This window comes from Pagrus pagrus, assembly GCF_965226575.1.
Source record: "Pagrus pagrus genome assembly, chromosome: 21".
Lineage (NCBI taxonomy): Eukaryota > Metazoa > Chordata > Actinopteri > Spariformes > Sparidae > Pagrus > Pagrus pagrus.
Window position 1 is genome coordinate 10,431,539 of NC_140208.1, and position 17,890 is coordinate 10,449,428.

Below are 17,890 nucleotides of genomic sequence, written 5' to 3' on the forward strand. Positions count from 1 at the left end.
CGCTCAAATGAGCATGCAATATACTCATTAAAACCGCCAAAGGAGAGAGCACTTAGAACATATCAACACAAGTCCTTGGGAGAGAGAGGGAAGCAGCTGTGATTGATAAGGTTACTATCTTGTCAGCTAAAAGAAAAAAACAAAAAAAAACACCTAACGGAGGAGCAATTTAGCAGAAAGAACAGAGCGAATGTTCTCAGGTGACCCTGATGGCCACTTGTCTGCCCCTCACTGCCATCACGGCCGTTACAAAATGGCACGTCTTATTAAAAACTTGACAGATTTATTATTACAGTTGTTTAACCTCTTAATAATCAAATCTTGTTGGGGGGTGGGGGGGTGGGGGGGGGTTCAAGGAGACTCTCTCGCCCTGAATTACAATAATTTTAGCTTGATTTAAATTCTTGCAGTGTGGCAGAAAATCCAGTTGCCCCATGCAGGCACATTTCCTGTTTACACCCAGACTCAAGTATAAATGGGCGGTTTAAAAAAAAAAAACAACTGCTTTTCAAGGCTATAATATTGTTCTCAAATGGAAATGATAGAGTACAAAGTTGGTGTTAAACCCTCCTCTGTTCCACAAAAAATAGCCTGTACAGCTAACACTTTTAGATCTGAGTGGCAGGATACGAATTTATCACTATTAAAGTGAGTGGGCAAAGCCACATTAATCCCACAGTCTCTGCGTGACAGGCAGGGAGGGTGACACGCTGCCATATTGTGTTTCATGTACAGTAATTGCCGCAGCTCAGAGTGCTCAGAGGTGGGATCGTGGCGTACAGTATGACAATGAACGGAGCATGTCATTGGGCCTACAGGGAGAGGACTGTCATTAGCTACAGGACGTTGATGATTGAGTAACACTTTCTTACTGCTGCAGAGGAAAAACAACCCAACGCCTTCCACAAAATCAATACGGTTTGAGCTGCCGGAATGCAAATAGCGACCATTCTGGCTGCATGACACGGGATGATGCACCATTACTTATTCTGGCTCCATTCAATGTCATCATTAGCCTTTACAGTGTCAAATCCGCTCAATAAAGGGCATTATTTCCAAAAGGATAAGCGCTGCATTAATCCTTTTATGCTGCTTTCAGCAGGATAGAGTCTCCCATAGCTAATATTAATGTGCAAGGTGTCAAGAGTGAGATGGCTAATCCTGATAACTCAGGATGTACAGTCAACTTTGCAGATGGCTATCTGCCCTGGACTAGCACTCCTAATAGGCGCAGGAACAGGATGTGCTTTTAAAGCTGCACTTCCCGAACGTCGTCTTCAAAGAAAACGATAATTTTCAACGGGGCTTTCTGAACTGAGAAGATAAGCCAGAGAACGGGGGAGGACAAAATAAAAATGATGCTCGCCTCAGAGAGGAAAAATAGCTTCCTGATATAGTCCTAGCTCCCTCTTTAAAGCTGACACCTAGAACATACAGTTTATCAATTATACATGAAGCCAGAATCCATCTTCTGTTGGCAGCTTGTTTGGATCCGGCCCGAGCCCTCTCAGTGGTGAAATGTGTCTGGGAGCCCCCATCCCTCCTGTCGCCTTTTTCCACTCGCAGCCTGTCCTTAAATCAATCCCTTTTTAGGCCTGAATTTATTTTTCCTGTAACAAATCTGTCTTGGCAAATGATGTCACATAAGCGGGGAGAATGACAGCCTGATGTCTATGCGGGGAACATCAACCTTGCTCCAGCAGCCTCCTCCCAAGGTGAGTAATCATGCTGAGGAGCGGTGCAGTGTGTGGATGCCAGCCAGAGTCCAAACAAACCCAGAGTCTGTTGCTCAAGATAAACAAACCAATTAGGGGAGAGGCATGTTATTCCTCAGTTGGTGGGATATTTGCTAGATGGAAAATAATCAATGCATTCTTATTTCCACGGGGGTGCAGCCGAAAAAGTCCTGAGCAGAATAAAATCTAGGCGGAGAGGGAGAGTAAAATTATTCATTATAAAAAATAAATAATGGGACTAAACTAGCTACTAGTCATGTAATTAATCCATGCAGGCTCAGTGGAGAGAGGAGAGCACAGAGGGGAAGATTCATCATAGCTTTTCGCCCCTCGCTCCCAGGGATACATGCCCTTCTTGTGTGGATGAGTCAGCTTACATCTTCTGACAATTGTGAGCCAAGGGCTTTGTCAAAAGGAACCACAGTTATTGTTTTGATTGGTTCCCCCTTGTTATGTTGGGAGCGCAAAATGCTTTCAAATGTGATTGCGCCACAGCATCTGAAAATAAGGCACGCACATATAGAACATCAAAAAGGAAGATGTCTGCTTTTTATTTACCGAGGACAATGATTTGGCACTTTGGCGCTCTCCCTGGCCTCTCCTCCACACACTGGAACAAGCAGCCCTATCAGTAATTGCAGGGAGCGGCCCCGTTGGCCAGCCGAAGCATTAGACGACTGGGCTCACGGTGCATGACATTCAAGCAGGCCAATAACGACGGACATGCTAATCAAAGTGGTGCTGGCCCCCCGATCACAGTGCGACTGGAGGACTTTGCCCGGTCGGAGTGGATGTGCAGCTGCTCTGGCTGCATTTCCACTCTGCCCCCCCCAGGGCCCGGGCACCAGGCTAACCACTGGCACAAGATGTTTAGATGCCGGAGAGGGAAAAAAAAAATGGCGGAGGCTAACAACGCCACACATGAAAAATAAATCACAGCCAGCTTGTTAGCATGGCAAGGGGAGAGGGAAAGAGGAAAAGAAAGAGACAGACACAGGAAGGGGAGGGGAAAAAAAAGAACTGGGTTAAGAGATTTAATGTGCTGCTGAAAATCTGACACTTGCCAGAGGTCCAAATGTTCCACCAGAGCAACGGCAGCCCTGCTGGCTAAGTCTCTATAAAGCCTCCAAAGCTGCTTACAATATACACTTGAGAAACAATAGATAAGGTCAGAGTACTAGCCTATGTCTGAGTGGGACCATGTATGAAAAATAAACACTTTCCCACTGCATGTGCTAACCCCAGACATGCTCACTGAGACCCAGGCAGGGATCAGTTCTGCTGCTGTAGTGAAACCATTTGTCGGTGTATCGACTAAAATAATAAAGACTATCGATTAATCAGCGTTTTGCTGCTTTTCTTGTGTTAAAACACCTTCGGTTCTGTGAACTAGTGAAGCACATTTTTCATATACACATTATAACTACAAAACAAATTAAGTTTTAAATTAAATCAAGTTGGATAAGAAGATAGATTTCACTCTCACATCTGTTCATTGATTATAAAGTTCAATCAGGATTAGCTTCGCATAAACACTCGGAGCAGGGGGAAACAACTTGTTTTTACACTTCGGCTTTCTTTCAACAGACAGAAGAGACTCCTGTATACTGTATACAGGACTGTATACCATGGACTAAGTTAACTAATAGCGCTACATAATGATGAAGACTAAAGAAGAGTCTTCCACACCATGTCCACCATGCAAACATGCACTGTTTACACAATACATTAGCTGTGGGCTACATGTAGGCTAGCCTAGGTGCATCAACAGCACCATTGTCATATTACAGTTATTAATCTAACATAATCACAAATCGATACATTACCTCACCGCTGTGCATCACTTTTGTCCACAGGGACGGCCAGAATATACACAAGTTCCTTATCTATGTTTCCTGAGGAGGTCAATAGGCAAACAATTATGGGTGATACTTCCTGTGCTTGATGGAGCTCGTGTAATTAACGAGGTACTGTAATAACTGATGCACCAGTCGCAAATCTGAGACTTTAGAGGTGTTAGCTAAGTGGGCTAAGCAATAATAACAGTGTAAACCTACATTTTTATGAATGAACGATACGGCGTACCAGTTGCTTTAGGAACGAGGATTGGTGACCTGTTACCATGGAAAATGCCTTTGCTGGTTAAGTGACTGGATGAACTGGAAGTCGCGGCTAAATTCACACAAGGTATCATGGGGGCGAGGAGTAAGGTGGACAGCTGCTTAAAGTAACCAAAGTTCTCAACTGAGGTCACATGATGACAACTGAGAAGACTCCATCCACTTAAGAAGAACGTAAGACGTGAAAGAAAGCTCCGGGGAAAAGCAAGTAAGTGGACCTTGACTTAATATTTATTTGCTGGTCAAATTCTTGATATATTTACATCCCATGGGGATCGTCTGCCAGTAACAATGGGAACAACTAAACGGAGAGGGAATTACACAGGCTATTTAAGAAAGAAAAAAAAAGTTGGCCAGAAATAGTATGAAAATTGAGGTGTGATATCATTAAAATCTTGAGGATTATAACTTAAATTAATGAATGATCAAATCCGTACAAAATATTATATTATCCTCAGAAGTCATTAGTCTCCTTTAAAAAGGGAGAGGAAAAAAAATTACTGGCAGTTTACAATGGACCCAGGCCAAACTGGCAGAAGGAAGATATGCACAGGCTTATTACAGACCATAAACAAATTACAACGACATAAAAGGGAAAAATGAAACCTTGCAGAAGGAAACAATTCTCAAAGAACAGTGTCCAGCATCTGCTGCACAGCGATGCACATCTGTGGTGATTCTTTGTCTGAGGAACTGTCAAGCTCACTCGACTGCTGCGGATGGTTTGTGACGAGGAGAATATTCCAGCAATATTTATCCAGTCGAGGCTTTATGCTCCAGCGTGATAATATAACAGCGTCTGACACTTAACTCTACTCCCTATCTTTGCCCAGGAGACACACTATCCTAAAGCGTCTGCGGTTTCATCATGTGAATCTTAATCAGATACTTAGCCAGTAGAGCAGGTTTTTACTCTCCCTGGTGAGAGTATCAACACATGGCCATCAGGCACAATTCACGGCCGCAAAGTGGCTATTTATTTTCTGCTCAGCATTACTTGACAAATAATTACTCAGTCTATTCAATTAAGCCGTGGAACTCGCACAAATGGCCACAACATCCCAGTGTAGGACTGAAACATTATTCTACATTTTACAACTTAGTCTCATGAATAAAAAAGCGTGCACACACACAAGCTTGGCGCTTTGATGCAGAGGGAGCGAAGGGACAAGGTGATGGAAAGAAGAAATATCATTAAGTCTGAACTATTTCATCCCTTTTACAGCGAGGCAGGAGGAAAACAGACTTGTTGCCGGTGGAGCAGATGCACACAGTAATCTGGGGTGAAAGGACATGGTGTTTTCCCTGCTGAAGAAGAAAAACTGTTTTTACAAGGTAACGTGGGTGTACAAGGAGAAAGTCACTGCATGCTGGCAGAGTAATATGGACTACAGCCTGGAAGCAAGCCAGAGTCCAAATATGTGCCCCCGAGCCCCCACCCCAAGAGGCAATTACTCAAGATACAGTGGATTAAAGCATTTTTTTCCTCCTGTTGTTGTTCAAATTAGGATGCTGGAAATAAAGACTCCCAAAATAAAAACCAGCAGAGCCCCTGCCAACTTTTAAGTATTTCCACACACATATTTCCAAACAAGAAATAAATAAAAATAAAACACACAAATACAGAAAATCTAAACCAAAATAGATGCAATTCAGTGTGATGAGAACTTCTCCTCCATAATAACAAAATGAGGTGATCTCTGACATCCTGTAAACTTTCTGCGCAACGCTTCTCAAACAAAGCTGCTTCTGCAAAACTTACTGTGTTTGTATTGAAGCTAATCAAATAAATAGACGATCAACAGTGGGAACATTAAGTACGTTTAAAAAGGTACTGTACAGTACAACTCTGACGTACTTGTAGTTGTGTATTTAATTGTACACTACTGTATATATGTGCTCCATCGCAATTTAAAGGGAAATGTTAGACATTATTCTTCACTAGCTATCACTAGTTTATTTATTACTAGCTTCTAACAGTTTATAATGTAGCGAATGTTAATCAGCAATAATAATAATAATAATGTGCTTTTATGATAATATGACCAATCTGCATATTGTGCGTTTTCATCAGTGATCAATTTTTTTTATCCGAGGTTATCGTGGGTTTCATGTGGTCGCCTGTTGCTTTAACTTCCGCAAGCAAATGTGACTAAACATAAAGTGAATAACACTTACCACATCCGCAAACATTTCCGCCCTAGTAACAGGAGTAGATTTTCATTGGCAGTGCTGGTTTCCTGAGAATGATGTCAGCAACTCCCATGATCTACTTGCGTCTTTTGTTTTGCTTTGACTGAGAGACGCCTATTGGGCCTTACAGTTCATTTTCCAGACTTTTCCAGACTGGGAGTATTAGAGGCACTGTACATGTGATCGTGTCAATTTCCCATTTTCTACTTACACTTCTTGACTTGCAGGACTTGATTGAATCTTCCTTTATATGTTCCTCTTAGTATCATAATTGTTATGCAGATATACTGAGGCAAATTCATTGTCCCATGTTCCCTAAATCACTACTCACTCACTATATTATCAATAGTTTACTTTATTGCTGTCTTAGGACTTTTTAAGAGCACTTTAGATGCAATAATCCCATAAATAATTCTACACATGGTGGCCTTCAATCACAATTAAACACAGGACTTTTACTTTTAATGGAGTATCTTTACATTGCAACATATTACTTTTACTTCAGCAAAACATTTGGAATCTTCTTCCACCTCTGACATGAAGAAGTAAAACCAAATCACGAGTAAGGATAATTGTAAACAACCTAAATAAATCCCACAGATGAAAGCCACAGGATGTCTCGGCAGCCAGCGTCGTTTGGCCTCTCCACCCTAATTTGCCACGCTCCGCCCACTCAGGCCTGCAGGGCTGCGTAGCTGGCTGATCCTCCAGCAGGGCCGGGCCAGCCCATACGTCCCACTGGCACGGGACGCCCCGCCGAGAGCCAATCACCAAGCCCGCACTCCTGACAGCTCATTACCACTCAATTAGGCAGGTGCACCTCCACGCACAGCCTCCTGACAAATACAGCCCTCCCAGATGCATGTTTAACATTCGAGAGAATTATATAGTGACAGCAAACACTAAACGCCTCACCCTTATCACTTGATTGCCTCAAGATTTAAATCCTATAATTGGCCCAGGCCAGCGGGAGAAAAAAAATAAATAAGCCAATAAATATGATGCAGTCGGCTTGTAATTGAACAATTATGAATTCATATTCATAAGACGCTTGCTGGCAATTACAAAATGCCATCTGATTAGGCACAATTTGAAATGACATTGTTCCATGCTAAAGACACTGTGGTGTCAGCCTAATAAAGAGAAGACACATCATAGCAGTTGCTCGCCCACCGACATGACCTCCAGAGACGGGAGACATGCTGACACAGTGGCTTGGCCGCTGACGGACGGGACTTGGCACCCGTCGCTCTTTGTCCCCTAAAAACCTACCGCTCACACTCGCTCGCACAGAAAAATAACACCACCGAGGGTTGACTTTCAAATTTTTAACACCAGTGGGCACAGATTGTGCACATAACAAAACACAAGCAAGGCGAAAAAATGTTGATCCCTTGAGAACAGATTCTAATCAAGATGAAATGATTTACAAATCTATTTAATAAGGCTTGCCAGAAGTCAAACTTGGCATGTAAATGCGGTGGGGATTAAATTTCATCGGCAACCAAGACTGTAACTGATCGCCTGCAGACAAAGGGGGAGCCTGCCAGTTTTTTTCCTCCCCCCCTCCACTCCTCTTCCCTCCGTCCCTCCCTCCGTCTTTCTCTCCACTGCCTGCATTTTGCCTCGTGATCCCTCCCTGGCTATGTGGAAGGACAGGGGCAGTGCAGAGTGGTGCAGTACAGAGTGGAGAGGAAAGAGAGAAAAGACAGAAAAGAGAGAGGTGGGGGGGGGGGGGGGGGGGAAAGGAGGGAGGATATGGAGACTGAGGAAGGGAGGAAAACTGGAGATAAAGAGCAGTAGTGAAAGGGAGAGAGGAGGATAGAAAGGAAGGACAGAGGGAAGAGGAAGCTCAAGGTCAGCGTGAGGACAGTGTGGTCCTCTGAGTTGGACAGAGACACAGCCGCAGTCACCTCTGTGCTAATCAGCCCTTCGGCTGGCTGATGAGATGTCAGTTAGTTGTGTGTGTGGAAAACCTCTCCCTTCGGCTTTTTGGCTGCAAATTGCAGGGGCTGGTGGGGTGGAGTAACAATGTGTGTGTATATGTGTGTGTATGTGTGCCACTCTGGAGTGTAAGCAGGCTGACGTGCTGCTTGTGGTGCCAGTATTGCGCTTTTTTTTTGCCCTCCCCTTCGCCTCGTTTCCTTGCATATTATGCTACGGTGACTGAAGCTGAACTCAGCTTTCCCCTGCAGTGAGGGCAGGAATACAACTGCCAATTAATGCTATATGCACTGTGCCAGTGTTAACAGTGTGAGGCATTCGACTTCAAGTTGCTGCGCTGTTTGAATGAAAAAAAAAAAAAGGTGGTGCTAGCTGTTTTCCTCGGGCGTGGCTAACCTAACAGGGATTGCGCCATTAGCTTAGGGCGTAAACGAAACAGCGTCCGCAGCTGTGATCAGGTTTGTGACCTAACAGCTCTGCAGCTTGTGTCTCATTGGGTGAGTTTTGTGTATCAGGCCAGTTGGCAGAGGCGAGTGTCTCCTCCGTCTATCCTTGGGTTATTTCTGACCATCTGTGCCCAGTCATTAACAGGCCTTTTCACAGTCAATTGTCTTGTTCGTCTCCCCTCTTCTTCATCTCCGTTTCTGGCCATGAGATGGACCAAGTGTCTTTTTTTCCCCCCCTGAATGTAAATAGCATAAGTTAGCAGCGGCTATTTTATTAGCTGGGGCTAAGGAGAGCTGTGGAGCCATAGGTTAATTCAAAGTGGCATCATGGAGGATGCATCAAGCAGCGGAGATCAAATTACAGGGCAAAGCGCTCAGTGCTAAGAAAAACAAGCCAGTGGTATGCTGCAGAATGTGTGCGTGCATGCTGTGTGTGTTTAGCAGCAAGTGTATGTGTGTCTGAGAGACTGGAGAAAGAGAGAGAGATGAAGAGGAGGGGGGGCAAAGGAGACAGCAAAAGGAGAGGAGGAAGAGGAGGGGGGTGTCCATAGAGGGCCAAGGGGGATGGGGATGGAAGGAAAGAGGGAGTGAAGGGAAGGAGGGGGGAGATGAGGCTAACTGGGCCAGCACGCACACATCACCCCCACCAATTAGAGTCACTCATCTCCCTTCACACAATACATCACCCTCCATTTCTGATGTTTACAATCGTCGGGGAAAGAAATAACTGTAAACATCACTGCAGCAGCGATGGCATTCAACAGCAAAAAAAAAAAACAACAAAAAAAAAAAACAGAAGAAGAAGAAGAGATATCCTCTGCCTGAAATGCATTTAGCCATTCCTTCTTCCCCCTCACGCCTTTGTTATTGGTCTTTGTGCAATGATTTGCCTAAGGACCCAGATTTCCTAGCAACAGCCTGCCACCAAACATTTGGCAGGAGTTCAACATTCTCTCTCTTTGTGAGAAATGGCAGTGTTGCCTCCCTGCTCTGCGTCTGCCACCAGCCCTGCTGCTGCCGCTGCTGACGCCGCCGCCGCCGCCGCTGCTGCTGGATGAGCCAGACTGGCTGCAAGAGCCCTCTAATAATTCTGTTTTCATCCAATCACACCACATAGTAGCAGGCACCTTGAGAGCCTCTGCCAGGAATCATCAATCACCTCTTTAACACACACATGCTCCGACAAACACACGTGCGAGCGAATAACATGCTAACATACACACGTGCTTTTTTTTTTTCGGTAATTACATTTACAGATTAGAGTGTACAAGACTGTGCATACCGCCCAGCGGACGTTTAATGAAAATCAACAAAGCACATTAATACACAGCAGAGGTTGGTACAGTTAGAGAGAGAGGGCGAGGGAGAGGGAGAAAATGTACAATCTGGCTGTAAATTGGGTAAATACATCTGAGTGCTCTCGACAAGGTTAATGGAGAGAGGAGGCCTTAGTGAACACCGGTCTAGACACGCCACACAGTATTAAGTGGGAATAGCTGTGGCAGTGTATCTGGCTAAGTACTTTAGAAGTGCGAATGGGACTCTAATAAAGCGAATGATCCCCCTGTTTTGACAAAGAGGCCCAGGAGGGATGCTGGAAACGACGTTTGAGATTCCAAGCACTGACAAACACCCATTTGTGGCCCTTCTATTCCCCTCCTCAAATCCCACGGAAGCTTTTCCCTGCGCGCAAGACTGTCGGATGTGGGCAAAACCCAACTGCCAATTTGCAGAGGATGTGCTGTGTTTGCTAATGCGAAGCAGAGGCTAAAAATGAGACCACACAAACTCTGGAGGATGGACTCACTGATCTGCTTTCTGGCACAAGCACTGACGGCTTTTTTGTGTCTATGTGTGTGTGTGTGTGTGTGTGTGTGTGTGTGTGTGTGTGTTTGTTTCTGCGACTGGGCGGCTAATTATGAAACCTCTGTCATTATTGGACTATGGTACACTCATGTTTAGAGGGCTTGTGGGCAACAGGGGGAGCATTGTGAATTTCACTCGGGACAATAAGCCAAGGAGTTGATAGCTGGGCTGTAATGTTGATTTATGCCGATAATGAACTGCTTAAAGACGTGGAATGCGGTGCAATTTCAGGGATATCATCTTGACTTGAGATCAGACAAAATGTTGATCTGCCTGAATTAAATATAATCCCAAACAGTGAAACATGAGCATGGCAGGCCATCCTACTCCAGGAGCTGCAAGTGAAGACATTACCTCAGTGGTGCAGCTTAAGTGTGTGTGTGTGTGTGTGTGAATGCCTAAGAGCACATCTGTCCTCCTCAATCGGTGTGTGTGTGTGTGTGTTTTGTCTGTAAAGGGGAAGATTGTGTAGGAGGGGGTAAAGCAGAATGAACTTGAATAATCAATTTTCACACTTTCACAGCACCTGTTGGCTTGTCTTCACGTTAAAAGAAATGAATGAATGCATTACATGTAGAACAATTTCACACCGTGCTGAAGCTTCGCGCACAAAGACGAGGGGGGAAAATGGAGAGAATGGAGCTGTATTGTCTCAATAGGTAACATAGCTCATTTCACTCGACAAAGGATGAATGGATATATTGACAATGCAGAAGGCGCGCTGAGGCATTTCCTGAATAAAGCCTCTTAACATTTTGTCCTCTTCTGGCAATAGAGTTGGGGAACAGTCATTCTGAATGTAGAGGGTCTCACTTACCGCAATATAATAGACCTTGGCTTTCTTCACCAGCTCCCAGTTGCTGTCCAAGTCCAGGTGTTTTTCCTTTTTGTAGCAGTTTGCCGCTGCCAGGTTAGCAACGAGGGACCTGCCGAGACAGACCCCATAAATCTTCCGCCTCGCTTATCATCCATCTTAATTTTGTCTCAAAAACATCCCTAAAAACACTCGGGCCCCAGACTTTCCTTTGTTCTTTCACGATATAAAAGGATGATAATGCTTTCTCAGAATGTCTGAACCAAGGTGAAATCATCTTTATTTTATTTTTTTTCTTTAAAAGAAAAGGGTTATCTCAAACACCCCCCAAAAAAGAGATTGTAATAAGCAGAGGGCTTTTCAAGGCCAACGATGAGCCACCTCCGAATTATTTGAATTACCATATCACCTGGAAAAGTGGTCCATTGTTAACAAAAAGGTGGAAAAACAACAGAAATGCATTACTAAATGAACACTTGAGTTGAGTAGTGAGTGGTGGGAGCTGGAAAGTGAAGCAGGTGGCATTATCTTAACATAGCTCATTAGCCAGTCCTTGTGCGCTGTCGCTTTATGAGCGGCCATCAAAATGAGTGCGACCATCATCGCTACTTAGGGGAAAACTGTTACACGACCATGTGACGGGAGGGTGCCGCTACAGGAAGAGATCTGTCCTCGCATGGCAGGAAAAACTGCTCACAGTGGTTAGCATGGTCAGCTTACCGCATTCATCCACTTTGTTTCCCTACAACAGCATATAATTTAGGTGCACCTAATAATACATTCGGATTTATTTTCTTAACATACCATGCAAATGATTGAAAACAGGAATAAGGTGAAAATAAATGGTATTCTCCATTGAAATCACAGCACATGCAATAAGAAATAACCTCAATTGTTTAAAAAATAAACTGCTAAATTGCGACCAGCAAAAATGTTGAGTCGCACTTGACAGATTTCAAATTAGTTGCACCCTGGAGCCCTGATTACAGTTATTAAAAATAGATTTTTTTTCTTAATCTAATACATCATATGGGTAGGATTTAGTGTAAGGAGCTTGTTAGCGGTGCTAAATGGTATGGTAGGAAACACCAGGGTTACCTTTGGGGTTGCAACAATTACTTGATTGAAATAATTATCAACTACTTTGCTGATTTGCTGCTTTTCTTTGTGATTGATGACAGTAAATGAGCAGTCTTTGGATTTTGGACAAAAGAAGCAATATGGAGACGTCAATTTGGGCTCTGGGGTATTGGGATGAGTTTTTCACAGTTTCTTGACAGATTAATTGATAATTAAAATATAGTTGATGGTTAATTGCAGCCCTGGTTCGCTTACAGACTTAATTCAGGTGAAAACAAGTTACAGAAGACGATTTGACATCTCTTGGTCGCTCATGCACCCAAAAAACTGTCAAGTGCGACTTGTCATTTTCAGATTTAGAGGTTCATTTTGAGATTATTGCAATTTCTTGTTGCATGTGATTAAAATTAAGATTACAATCACTTACATAATGGGTGCACCTAAATTATGTGGTGGTGCGCCTCAATGTGAAAAGTTAGCTACACCACTGCTACTAATGTAAAAGAAAACAAAAATTGCAAAAAATGCTGACGCACAGCAAGTTATTTTGGGCTACAATTATCACTACTCTTGGAGGGATCCCCCAATTTAACTCCTAGACTCAACATACAGTATCTTCACAGACTGGGACTCAAATTGTCAGATGGAGTAGGGGAGTTACATTTTTTTTCTTTGAAGACTTGCACTAATCAAACCTTGGGGGCTGTGACATACTGCCTCCCAATCCTTCAAAGCCATCACCCTTCCAATCTGGCCCTGCCGGCGACCTTTCCTCTGGCCTCCTGAGCTGTCTGTTAAACACCTGTAAGAAATATTACAGCACTCGTCTCCCTGAGCACGGCACCTGACCTTTTCAGGTGTCAAAGCCCACATCAAACAAGCCCACTAAGACCATTCAGCGGGGCCGGCTCCCGGGGCGGTCGAGGTCCAGTCGTTGACTGACTGACAACTCCAGTAGCAGCGGATGAAGGGCTGCAGAGGAGGGGAGTGTTTAGAGAAGGAGGTTATTGATCCACACCTGGTCTATCATGAACTGGAGCCCTCGCTGTTAGTGATATATGTGTGTGTGTGTGTGCGCAGGCTTTGACCTCTGCTGTCTCAGACGTGCTGATGATGATGCTAGCGTGAGAGTCGCCAGAGAGGCTAAAGCCCCTTTTACAGCCGAGAAGGCTGACAGGTGAGAGCTGGGATAGCCCAGCCATCTCTAACACATTGCTACTGTCAGCCTATAGATGGATGACAACCCACTGGGGCGGCAGAGACTGAGTGGGGCCCTGGAAAAAACACACTCAAGCTGTTCTTTTTCCTTTTGATGTGTGAGCCGAGCTATGATTCGCTGTTATGGCTTCCAGCCCCGAGGAGTCAACTGCCTGCCTGAGGATGTAAAAATGAACCAAAAGGACTATTTCAAATCTGAGCTAGAGGGTCATTTCTTGGTCAAGGGTGATTGAAAGGTGGCTAACCTATTGTCCCCGGTGATACAGGCTGCACAGGTACCGGTCGGCTCCTCGTTCTGTTCGTAGTAATGAGCGTCGACGTGGGCTTCTTCGGCCTTCTTCTTCAAGATCTCCCCAAAGTGGTCGGTACCGATGCACCCGAAGAAAGTAGCCACCTTGTGGGGCTTCTGGATCATCCACTATGAAAGATAAGATAAAAAAAAACAGCAGTTACAGTGAGCTCAGTTTACAAAATATAAGTCTGTTTGAATGGTCAAGTTCAGCTAAGGCAGATGGCATACAAACTGTAGCTTCACAGCAAACATACTGCCTGTGATATATGAGGGCTGCGAGCTGTCGTAAACAACCCGAGACCAATTCCACTCCACATAGAGGCACTATTCTCATCCAAGCACTCCCTTATCCCTGTGTGCTAAAAACAGTCTCATCTCCTTATTTACACAAACCCCATAATTCAAGGCTCCATCCTACTTATGCAAACACAGGCTCGGTGTGTGAGAGTGTGTGTGTACCTGCTACCACAGGACACTCCCCAAACAGCTCGTCGGCCATTTTTTTGGTCACGACAGTCCTGATGTACTCAGTGACTCTTACCTGATGAGAGAGAGAGGGGTGGGGGCCACTGCTCAAATTCTACAGCGCTCAGGTTTAACCTCCAAAGATTTATTGACGTACAGTACGTGCTGCTGTTTGCTCATTTTATTGCAGCCTCCTGTTTTGTTGCTGACGGGGGCCCCTTGTGAATGAGATGTTGCTGCTTTTGGGGATGACCTGTATATGTGTGAAATTAATCATTTCACGCGACCAAATAGCATCTCAGTGGGGGAAGAAAAATGCATTTTCATCACTCGTCCAGAGATGCTCCCCCCTGTTTGTTTGGGTTTTTTTTTTTTTGCCCTGACTGTCTCCAGGTAAGTAGTTCAGATGGAGAAAATAAATAATCAAATAAAAGAGAAAGAGAGAAAAAAAAACAAGGGTCAGATTATTTATTTGCCTTTATTTAACCAGGTCGGTCCCGTTGAGACACAATGGTCTCTTTTTCAAGGGAAGCCTGGCCAAGACAGCAGCATAGAAAAGTTGCAACAATTACAAGACACACAAAAATCACACAGCAACAGAGATAAAATACATTACAAATAGAAGCAACAGGACTAAAGCTCCAGATTCACATTAAAACAAGAACAAGTGCGGTATGAAGCTGCTCCAATTTCTCTCACACGAGTTTTCAAAGACCCAAGGTTGATGAGCCCCTTTAACTTTAGTGTTCTCTGCAGTGCGTTCCAAGCAGCAGGTGCAGCGTACTTAAAGCAGTGCTTACCAAATTCAGAGTTAACTTTGGGCACATTTAATACATAAAACTCGTTAGAACGCAAGCGGTAATTGCTTTGAGATTTAGAGACATAATTACATAAATATTGGGGGAGAAGACCCAAGATGGCTTTATAAATAAAAATATGCCAATGTATAAGGCGGCGTGCTGCCAGAGATGGCCACTCAACTCGGGCATATAAAGTGCAGTGGTGAGTGAGGGCTTTACATCCAGTGACAAACCTTAAGGCACCATGATACACGGTGTCCAGAGAACGCAGACAATTTGCAGGGGCATACATATATAAGAGGTCGCCATAATCAAGCACAGGGAGGAAAGTGGCAGCAACCAACTTTTTCCTGGTAGAGAAAGAAAAACAAGATCTGTGACGGAAGAAGAATCCCAGTTTCAGTCTTAATTTTTTCACCAGGTTTTCTACATGTGGTTTAAAAGAAAGCCGATCATCGATTAAAATGCCGAGATACTTGTAACAGGACAGAAGTTCAATCTCACACCCTTGTAATGACAAAATGCTGGGAGGAGACACAGGTACTTCCCTGCCATTGGAAAATATCATCAGCTTAGTTTTGGCAGCATTTAAGACGAGTCTTAATTCAATGAGTTGACTTTCCACAAGGTTAAAAGCAGTCTGTAGGTTGCCAAGAGCCTCGGCAAGAGTGGAGCCACAACAGTATATAACCGTGTCATCAGCATAAAAATGAAATTTGGCATTTGGGATGTTTCTACCCAATGTATTTACATAAATAACAAACAAAATCGGACCCAGAACTGAGCCCTGAGGCACACCAGTAGAAACATTTAGCAGTGTGGATGAGCTGCCTTCAAAATGAACACGTTGTTTTCTATCAGACAAATAATTATCAAACCAACCAACGGCCTGCTCAGATAAACCTATGTCAAGCAGTCGTCGCTTCAGAAATGAGATGTGTTTTGAAACCAACCACTACAGCCAATTTACAAACACAGCTGATCTGGGAGGGTTTTGCGGGCTTTCACTTGGTAAAACATCGGGCCGCACATAATGATTACTTTCACTATCCATTAATCCCTGTGGTTTTTGATGAAAAATCCCACATCATAATTTCTCATAGCCCAAGGTGATATCTTCAAATTGCATGTTTTGTATTCAGTTAAGAGCAAGGCTGGGCTCAGACTACAGGAGTTTTAAAATCTTAACCGTTTTTTTCATCACACATATGGAGAATCTCCACAGATGTTCCACGCTCTAATCTTAAACATGCACACACCATTTGACAAGATGCAATCGGGAGAAATGCACCACCTCGAGTGATCTCTCTCATGTGATCTCATGGAGCAGCAGATGTAAACAAAACAGCTACAAGAGCGCAACAACCAAGGACATTAAATTAAAATCTGGACACAGTGTTGGAAGTGGAGCCCCGTTTATTCCTATGAAAACTGCTCAATGGCACATGAAGACAAAGTGGCTCGACTTCCCAGCTCCAAAATTACCTGGATAACTTCCAGCTTAGCATCTTGAATAGACATAAAATGATTTAATCTTGAAGCTCTTCTAGACTTTCCATTTTTTTTGGACCAAATGGATCAAATTATGTCAAATAAGTCATTTCGCAGGGGTTGTGACGCTAAAAAAAAAGTAACACGGCAGAGGGAATTTCTCTCAAGTTCTTCTTTTTCTTTGTACAGTTATGTGTCTTGGAAGACACGTTATGTATGTCATTCTTGTTCCTGCCACTTATGGACAAGCATTCCCTCCCTTTCAGCTGTCTAACGTACACATACAGTGGCTTGTTGGTGTTTTGTGGTCACCAAGTCCTCTCATTCACTTCCATCTCCTTGTAGACCTTTCTCTCTCATTGGCTATGGCGAAAGTACTGTCGTAATCATAATAATCCAGATTTTAAAACCTAAATATAACATGTTTGATGTAATCGAGGCAGCCCCAATGAGTCTGCAGGCACCTCGGGAGGTCTATGGCTGGATCTGTAAAACAGATCATCTGGGCCGAACTTCAGTACTGGCCAAGGTCCCACACCAGATTTCTCCTGTGATTGTCGAGAGGGTCGAATCAGGATTAAATCGACCCGAAACTCCTGCAGCGTGTGCCTGGCAAATCCTTGTGACTAGTAGTAACTGCAAACAGCGCTGGGCATCATTAATTTGGGACTTATCCAATCCAATATCAGTATTATGTGCCAATACTGAAGTAATTCATATATTTGATACTAGACTGAGGTCTGGGGTCCACGTATTGATCCAGATTCCATAGTCTGATTGGTTGACTGCCAATTTCCTACTGAACTCTTTGAAATCTCTCGTGACTTTTGAACTCATGTACAGAAATCCTTTCACCAGTAGTTGATAATGCCGTGCACTTGATTTCTTAAAGTTTCTCCAAACATTAAAGGAGTTGCCATAGCAACTTGCTCTCCTTGACCTGTTTGATTGTAAAGCCTACTTGACCTACAGTTCAAATACATTGCTTTCAAATTAAATGCAATTTTTGAAGACTTTTTGCTCTTCTAAAAAAATGTTCCGTATGAAGAACTGGATTAGTGGATCTCTTCAACCTATAACCGATCATCAAAATAATTGTCCACTGATTTTCTGTCATTGGACCAATCAGTTAATCAACCTGTCTGTTCAGCACTAGTGCCAGCAAAATGAACAGTAATGATGCCACATATGCCTGCTGTATCTTGGTCCATGAGCAGGCTTACCACGTGTCAACTTGAGTCACGGTTCAGTCATCCAGCTGTGGACCCCCACCCGCCCCTCCCCACCTGGCTGAAACACACACAAACATGTGCAAACACGCACGCGCAAATCCACAGCGAAAGCTGACAGAAGCGAGCTCTTCTTCCCTAACCTCTTGCTGGAGGCGCCTCACACTTATCAAGGTCACTGGCTCGGGTACACGTC

General features: G+C 43.9%; 1 protein-coding gene across 2 annotated transcripts in view; it reads right to left on the reverse strand.

The window, feature by feature from the left end:
- Positions 1-17,890, reverse strand: part of LOC311250783 (adenosine kinase-like) — a 113,220-nt gene that overhangs the window by 51,464 nt on the left and 43,866 nt on the right. For both annotated transcript variants that reach the window (XM_084342827.1, XM_084342828.1), the window contains exons 5-6: positions 13,663-13,835; positions 11,123-11,231 (exon numbers count right to left, since the gene is read on the reverse strand). In XM_084342827.1, the coding sequence (XP_084198953.1) occupies positions 11,123-11,231; positions 13,663-13,835 (282 nt within the window). The remainder of the gene's footprint in view (positions 1-11,122; positions 11,232-13,662; positions 13,836-17,890) is intronic.